Source organism: Neophocaena asiaeorientalis, unplaced genomic scaffold (assembly GCF_003031525.2).
Source record: "Neophocaena asiaeorientalis asiaeorientalis breed wild unplaced genomic scaffold, Neophocaena_asiaeorientalis_V1.1 scaffold540, whole genome shotgun sequence".
Classification (NCBI taxonomy): Eukaryota; Metazoa; Chordata; class Mammalia; order Artiodactyla; family Phocoenidae; genus Neophocaena; species Neophocaena asiaeorientalis.
This window is the reverse complement of record NW_020172141.1, coordinates 4,817,961-4,826,042: the sequence shown is the minus strand read 5'-3', so window position 1 is coordinate 4,826,042 and position 8,082 is coordinate 4,817,961. Positions and strand designations below refer to the sequence as shown.

Below are 8,082 nucleotides of genomic sequence, written 5' to 3'. Positions count from 1 at the left end.
GCCACGTGGGGAGGGAGCATTAGACTACCCTACCGGCCACAGAAAGGCGGTGTCCAATTTTAAGCAGAAAGGGACACCCTTCCTTTAGATTGTTATTTACTTTTATTTTTAACTTAGACTTTTAATCCTGAGATAATGGTAGATTCACATACAGTTGTACAAACTGATACAGAGAGAGCCCAGGTATCTTGTACCCAGTTTCCTCCAATGGGAACATCTTGTAAAACTGTCCTCCAGTATCACAACCCGGATAACGACATGGATTCAGTCAGATGCAGGACGCTTCCAGGACAGCAGGGTCCATCCTGCGGCCCCGTGATGTGCACACTCGCTTCCCTGCACCCCGACCCCCTCCTTAACCCTCCCAGCAACCACTAATTGGTCTCCATTTCTGTAATTTGTCACTTCAAGAATGTCATATAAATGGAATCATACAACATCTAACCTTTCGGGCTTGGCTTTTTTCATCCAACATAATTCTCTGGAGATGCATCCAGGTCACTGTGTGTGTCACTAGTTCCTTCCCCTTTATTGCCAAGCTGTGCTCTCCATTTGGACCTGCTGCTTTGTTGAATCATTTACCTGTTGAAGGGTAGCTGGGTGGTTTCCAGTGTTTTGCCATAAACTTTGTTTATAAAGCTGTTATAAACATTCACGTACAGGTTTTTGTGTGAACATTCTGTGGGAGCATTTCTCTGGGGAAAAGGCCCAGGAGTGCAATGGCTGGGTCATTAGGTAGTTCTGACCACTCTGCCAGAGTGTTCTCCAGAGTGGCTACACCGTTTTATGTTCCCCCCAGCTAAAGCCCACGTGCAGCAACGAAGACCCAACGCAGCCAAAAATAAATAAATAGACAGATGGATTAAAAAACCCCCAAAACCGGCCCGGCTGGGGGTGGAGGGTAGGAATGTGAGAGGTGGGGGAGGGAGGGGTGGCTGAGGCTCTCAGGCCCTGGTCTGTCCCTGATGGCCACTGTGGATGGGCAGGGCTGGCCCGAGCCCCGTGGGCGGCTCCCAAGCCTGCTCAGGCCTCTCAGCTGACCACCTCCGCGTCTCTGGCAGCAGGATGGCCACTGGGACCGAGCAGTCTGGACCGGCTGCTCCGATCTGGGTGGGGACTTCTGCTCTTTCTGCTGCCAGACTCATTGTCGGAAAGCAGAAGCAAACTCCAGCCTTTGGACACCCTCCTTCCTGACCTCAGGGTCAGCTGGTCATTTCCTGTTAACCTAATCTCACTCCACACTCATTTTGTCAGCAGACAGGCTACGTGGTGGACCGCTGAGCTCCTGGCGGACCGCTGAGCTCCTGGCGGCTGCTTCTGCCCAGGGAGGGGTTGAGAGAGGAAGGAGGAACGTTGTGTGCGTGAGAGAGAAAGAGAGTCAGGGAGGGAGGCCGGCGGAAGGCGGGCGTGGCTATGAGCACCTGGGTAGCCTCAGTTTCCTCATCTGTAAAGTGGAGCAATGTCTCCACCTTTAGAGGAAATCGGGGAGAACTGGAGAGCCTGTTGTTTAAAGGACTCAGCATATTTTAGGAGCCCAGTAAATATGTGCGATCGTTCTTATCAGCAGTAAACTGCTGAAACAGTACTTTGTCTGTGGGGCATCGTCCTCATGACCTAAGTACCCCGGAAGGTTCTGCCTCTGTAGGAATCTCTTGGCTTTTTATTTCACAGAGGAGGGGTCAGGCCCCAGGAGGCAGGCCTGAGAGCCCAGGCAGGGGCGCAGGCGCCTGGGGAGACGCGGGCACAGTGAGGTGAGCCCAGGCTCGCCTCCACGGCTCATCAGCAGCTGACATTTATTAAGCACCAGCTGCATGCCGGGCTCTCTGCAATAACCCCGCACGGGAGTGATTATCTTTAGTTTTACTGCTGGGACACTGAGCTTGAGTGAGGGGAGTGACCGGGCCCGGGGAGCTGGGCAGGGCTGGTGTTTGAGCCGAGGCCTGGGTGCTGTCCAGGGCCCTCCAGCTGGTCCGGCCCATCTTGGGGGTGGCCTTCATCTAGGCCACCTGGCCAGTAGAGGTCTGGATATAGAGGCCTGGACCGCAGGGGCCCCCGGCCCCATTCAGTCTGGCTGGCTGTCCAGCTGCGAGGCGCTGCCTCTCACCTCGGAGGGGTCTGGGGGGCCGGGTCCAGCTGGGCGGAGTCTGGTGGGGAGTCTGCTCCTCAGGGGCCAGATGGCCTTGTCCCTCAGCATCCTGGCCCACTGCCTGGATGTTCCAGACCTGGTGGGCGGCTGGGAGTCTGAATGGGGTGGCGCGGGGGGAGGGGCCGGGAGCCAGGTCTGGGCTCGGGTTTGGGGGCAGATGGTGTGTGAGGGCTGGTTGGCCGCCAGCCGCCGAGGACCGCCCACCCACTGGTGCGAACCTCAGAAAGGCGCTGGGGGGGCTTCCAGCTCCACCAATGTCACTTGCTGTCACCACATCAATGAGTGCCCCCGTCTTGTGTGTCCTGCCCCTGCAGCCCACCTTCCTGTCCCCCGTGTTGGAATTGTGGCTTCTCTACTCCTTTCCTGACATTCAGCACATGTCATTGGGCCGCCCCAGGCCGTGGAAGCTTCTGTGTGACTCTGACTGCTGTCTGTTACAGCAAAACTTAGCAGTGCTCTGGACGGCTGTCCCTAGGGGATGGGTTTCAGGCCCAGTTAAATGCCGCCCAGAGCAGCCAGGTCTCCTCCAGTGTGTCTGTGTGGGCAAAGCGATGGTTCCAGAACACAAATCTGCTCACACACCTCCTGCTTAGAATCGTTTACGGTTCCCATTGTCATGCAAGGAAAGTCTGAAATCTGCCCCATGTCCCTCCAATGTCTGTGCTCTGCTGACCGCCACCTCGGTCCCCGGACCCTGCCCTACTCCCTGGCACTGACCCCAGCCCGGCCTCTGCACAGGCTGCTCCCCAGGCCTGGAACACCCATCCTCACCCAGCACCTTTCACGAAGGGGGGTTAACTCCCACCCATCCTGCAAGACTGAGCCTCAGCGGCCCCAAGTCTGAGTGAAGCCCAGACTTGGGGCCTCACCCAGTTGGACGGTCGCCCCGCGCCCAAGCCTGTTTCCCAGCTCAAGACGCCGGGCTGTCTCTGTTCTGTGGGAATCAGTGAAGGCAGCTCTTGGCAAGACATCGTGACCCTAAATTGCTAAGCAGGTGTCCGATGGTTGTTCTATTCTGAAAATGATTTCAGGGAGCCGGGGATGAACTGATGCGGGGGGCTCCGAACGGGAGGCTAGGGACTCGGGACTTTCCTGCTGCGATGGGAAGTCCCTGGCAGCTGGCAGGAGAGGGAGCGGAGCCAGGGTCAGGGTCAGGGTCCTGGGCAGCCACAGTGGGCCTGGCCTCGCCAGCGCCTGGACTGTGTCCTGCCCAGCATAGGGTTCAGGGCTGGCCTGGGCGCCCCTCTGCTGACTGCCCCCCACCAGCTCTGAACACAGAGGTGGAAACTACACACCACGTGTAACGATGGCCAGCGGTGATGGTGGGGGGGCGTGGAGGGGGCCTTTCAATACCAGCGGCTGTCTCAGGGCAGGGCGGGGGCCACCTTGATGGGAGGGGACTGGTGGCCCTGGGAGGGACCATCCAGGAAGTAGAAACCTTGTTTTCTCTGCACAAAAGCAGGAATTCCACACCATGCTTGGCTTCACCTTGGTCTTTGTTCGAAGCTAGAAGGTGGCAGCTGAACAGGGCACCTCCCTCCAGCTCTGTCATCCCACGGCTCCAGGACCCTGTCCTCCTCCCCCGACAGCGGCCCGACCGGGTCTCTGGTGCTCACACGAGGCGGCCTGGCACGGACGCGCCTGGGTGAGGCCTGGGTGAGGGCAGGGGCGGGGAGTCCTGGGCGTGAAGGCAGCCAAGGCCGAGGCTCAGCACACCTGACAGCACCCAGAGAGGCCTGTGGCTCCACAGGGCGGGAACCGCGTGCCCCGCCCCCCGGCCTCCCCTCCTTCCCCTCTCGGTCTCCGTGCCAGAGCGCTGCCCTCCCACCCGCCGCACCTTTGCCTGCCACTGCTGTTCATCCTTCAGGCCCGACCTCCCCACGTGTCCAGACCCCAGTGCCCTGCCTTCGCTCCGTGCTCACAGCCGCCTCTCCCCACAGCCCTCGGCAGAGAGCGTATCCCTCAGGACTCGTCTAGGGACCCTTCTTCCTCCCCTGCTCGACTGGAGGCACCCCAAGTGTTCACCAGCCTGTACTCAGGGCCTGCGTCCTGCCGGGTGTGATGTGCTCAGTAAATACCTGTCCTCTGGACGGAGAAGTGTAAGGACGGATGACTGGATGGGCAGACACGCTGGAGGCTGATGGATGAGAAGATGGACGGATACAGGGGTGGCTGGGTGGCTAGGCGGGCGGACTGACGGCCTGGGTCGGGATCCCAGCACCGTCACTCACAGCGGTGTGACCTTTGGAAAGAGACTTAACCTCTCTGGCCTCAGTTTTGTCATCTGTGAAATGAGAGTGAAACAGTACCTCCTCATAGGTTGTGAGGTTGAGGGTGAGCTCGTGTGCCTGTGGGTACGAGTGTGTGTGTGTCCCTGTGGGACTGTGAGCTCGACTGTAAGTGTGCACGAGCGTGAAGGCCTTGGTGCACACGTGAATGTGTTTGCGTAAGCACTCACGAGCGAGCATATGCATGTGTGCAGTTGTGAGTCTAAGTGTGGCGCGTTCACGTGTGTGCATGATTGGGGTCCACAGGCGAGGGAGGGCAGTGAGGGCACATGTGCACAGTGCGGGTGAGGAGTGTGCCGACCGTGTGCGTGTGCGTGAATTGACGTGAAGGGCACGTGTGACGGTGTGTCAGTGCACATGTGTGCATGCGTGTGCACCGGGGTTGGTGAAGCAGCCTCTGCCCGCATCCGGGGAGCCAGAGTCACCCCAAACAGGGTCCCCGTCTGGAGACTGGAGTTTTGGCCCCACCCCAGCCCCCTCCTCCCAGCCCAGAAGCTGGAACAGAGGTCAGGAGGTCAGGGGCTGGAGCCAGGCCACCAGGGGCCTGTCCCACGGTGGGACACGTGCCCTGAGGGCCGGGTGCCCAGGGAGTGTTGCTGGGGGAAGGCTGGGTGCCCGTCTGCTTTACCACATCTCTGCCTGGCGATGAGAAAACGGAGGCTCCCAGAGGTCGGTCCCTTCCTGGGTCTCACGCTGGGACAGGGCAGGGGTTGGAGTGCACGTGAGTCAGGCGCCCAGGCTCTCTCCCCGCATCTGTCTGCCAGGGATGTGAGGCCGTGTGACCGAGAAAACCTACTTGGCCTCGAAGGAGAGCAGTGGACACGGCCCTGAACCCCGCCCCCCGCCCCCGCCCAGTGAGGCTTTGCTCTCAACCCCTTGAGGGCTCGCGTCTCTGCTTTGATCAAGAGGCCCTCCGTCCCCGGGAAGCAAGACCCAGCCCGGGCTGCAGGGGCATCCCTGCCTGCTGACGGTGGTCTCGCCTGACCGCCTCCAGGGTAGGAGTCCCATCCCACCCCCCTGCATCCTGGTTTAAGAATAACTCTTTGCCCCCGGCAAGTGGCTTTCCATATGTAATCGTGACCCCTCAGAGCTCAGAGAAGTGAAAGGCAGCACCTGGGGCCCGGCTCGCAGGGGTCAGCTGGGAGTTGAGCCGCATCAGCCCGGCTCCAGAGCCCATCACGGGTCAGGTCCACAAGCCACAGGCCATCTGAGGGCAAGATCACGTCCAGGCGGGAGGGGCGGCCCCTGAGCTGGGCCTGCGAGGGTCTCAGGAGGGATGGGGGCCCCACTGCAGGCACAGGGAACACTGGGCAAAGGTGTGGAGGCGGGGGGAGGGAGGGCTGCCGGGGAAGGCTCAGGCAGACCAGGAACTTTGGCTTTCGATCCGATGGGACTAGGGAGCCATGGCAGGTGTTTGCGCAGCGAGGGGTCGGCTGTGCTCAGGGCTCTGGGCTGGCCGCGAACTGGGGGGTGGATGGGAGGAGCCCAGGTGAGAGGCAGTTAGAAGGGCCAGGGGTAACTGTCACAAGCTTGAATGAGGGTGAAAGTCACTGGAGGAGGAAGACACCAGGGGACACGCAGCCAACGTCAGAACAGCCCAGGGCGCTGAGGAAAGCCGCAGCTGGGACAACCTGGAGGGAGGGGCGTGCAGGCAGTGGGGTGGGACACGCACAGGCAGTGCGGTGGCATCACGGGCCCCGCACCTGGCAGGTGCCCAGTACAGAGACCATCCATGGGAGGAAGGAGGCCATCGTGGCTCTAGGTCAGCACAGGTCATGCTTTCTCCCCGTCCCCGCAGCTCTGCCTTCTACACCCCCTGCCCGGTGCCCCGGAAGAACCCTGCTGGCCCAGCAGGGGCAGTGCCAGCCTAGTCCCGTGTCTACCGCGCACCCATATGGCTTCCTCTCCATCCACCCTCCCCCTCCCTGTCCTTATCTTTCCCTCCCGTCTCCATGGCGACTCACCACCCCGGCTTGCCTGCATCCCAGCCTCTGCCAGGGATTCTGGGCCCGGCTCCGTCCCTCCCTCCGGAGCCCTGGTTCCTGCAGTCCTGTCTCCTCCCCCTGGGGTGAGTCCAGAGGCAGCCTCCTCTTTCCCGACTGTCACATCCATTTTCCAGCCCTGCCGACTTGTGTCCTCTGGGGAGACCCCCCCCAGCCTCCACTGGCCACAGCTCCGCCAGCCCTTCCGGGAGGGAAGCCAGCCTCAGCGCCGCCAAAGATCTCCTGGGTGTCCTGCCTGCTCCCGGACCCTCTCCCGGACCCTCTCCCCACGCCAGCCTCCCATGCCGAGGTCTGCCTTGTCAGTCATTTCCTTTTGTCACCGGCTTGGCAAACAGGCGAGTCTTTGGTCCTGAGACCTGGGGGTGGGGACTGGGTCTGCAGAGGGAGGATGGGGGCACCTGGAATCCAGGATGAAGATAGAAGTCTGGATTCCCTTCTAAATAACATTTTTGGGATTGTTTTTCTCCCCAATTTTCTCTCCAAGGAGAGAAAACAGAGCTTCATGGGCAACAGCAGCAACAGTTGGTAAGTGGCAGGGCCTGGCGGCAGGACTGGGGCCTGGATGCCCGTCCCAGGGAGGGAGCACAAGGCTGGGTCCGCCAGGCTGTGGAGGGAGGGGTGGGAAAACCAGTGGGTGCTGCAGTGAGGCAGATGCCAGCTCGGAGCTGCCTGCTGCCCCCCGGGAGGCTTCTCCTTATGGTCCCCGCTGCCCGAGGGAGGTAGTAGAAGGGATCCCCTTGGGGTCTGGAGAGGTCAGTGACCCCTGGAGGGACCCCCCTCCCCTCGCAGCAGGAGGCCATGGGGGAGGATTTCCGTGGGCGTCTGTGCCAGGCTCCGGGCAGGGTGCACCATCTTGTCTCTTCACCCCATCCTTCCCTCCCGGACCGTTAGAAATGGGGCAGACCTGGGCGGGAACTTGCCCAAGACGGCTCCCTCCAGGCTTCCCCGTCTCAGGCTCCCTCTGACTGCTGCCCTGGGGTCCCCGCGCCCTGCACACCACCCCCAGGTCCCACGCACCATTCCCCAAGTTGGACCTGGGGCTGGGGTCCCGACCTGTGGCGCCCCGGGAGCCGCCCGCCTGCTCCATCTGCCTGGAGAGGCCGTGCGAGCCCATCTCTCTGGACTGTGGCCACGACTTCTGCCCGCGGTGCTTCAGCACCCACCGTGTCCCCGGCTGCGGGCCACCCTGCTGCCCCGAGTGCCGCAAGACCTGCAAGCAGAAGGGCCTCCGGGGCCTGGGGGAGAGGATGAAGCTCCTGCCGCGGAGGCCGCTGCCCACCGCGCTGCAGGTGCGCAGGCCTCCTCCCGGCCGGGGGCTTTGACCTCACACTGGGATGTCACGGAGGGAGGTGGAGTTCGGGGTGGACGCTCCCCAGCCTGGGAGCTCAGGGAGCCCTGTCTCCGTGCCCAGGAGACCTGCGCGGTGAGGGCCCAGCCGCTGCTTCTGGTGCGTGTCAACGCCTCCGGGGGCCTCATCCTGAGGATGGGGGCCGTCAACCGCTGCCTGAAGCACCCGCTGGCCAGGGACACCCCCGTCTGCCTCCTTGCCGTCCTGGGAGAGCGGCACTCAGGGAAGACCTTCCTGCTGAACCACCTGCTTCAGGGCCTGCCCGGCCTGGTGAGGGCGCGGCTGGGCCGGGGGCTG

General features: G+C 61.8%; 1 protein-coding gene across 1 annotated transcript in view; it reads left to right on the top strand.

The window, feature by feature from the left end:
- The first annotated feature begins 6,925 nt into the window (after positions 1–6,925).
- RNF112 (ring finger protein 112) overlaps positions 6,926–8,082 on the top strand; it is a 5,093-nt gene continuing 3,936 nt past the window's right edge. Inside the window, exons 1-3 of the mRNA XM_024753273.1 lie at positions 6,926–6,962; positions 7,444–7,726; positions 7,849–8,055. Coding sequence (XP_024609041.1) covers positions 6,940–6,962; positions 7,444–7,726; positions 7,849–8,055 — 513 coding nt within the window. The 5' untranslated portion in view covers positions 6,926–6,939. The remainder of the gene's footprint in view (positions 6,963–7,443; positions 7,727–7,848; positions 8,056–8,082) is intronic.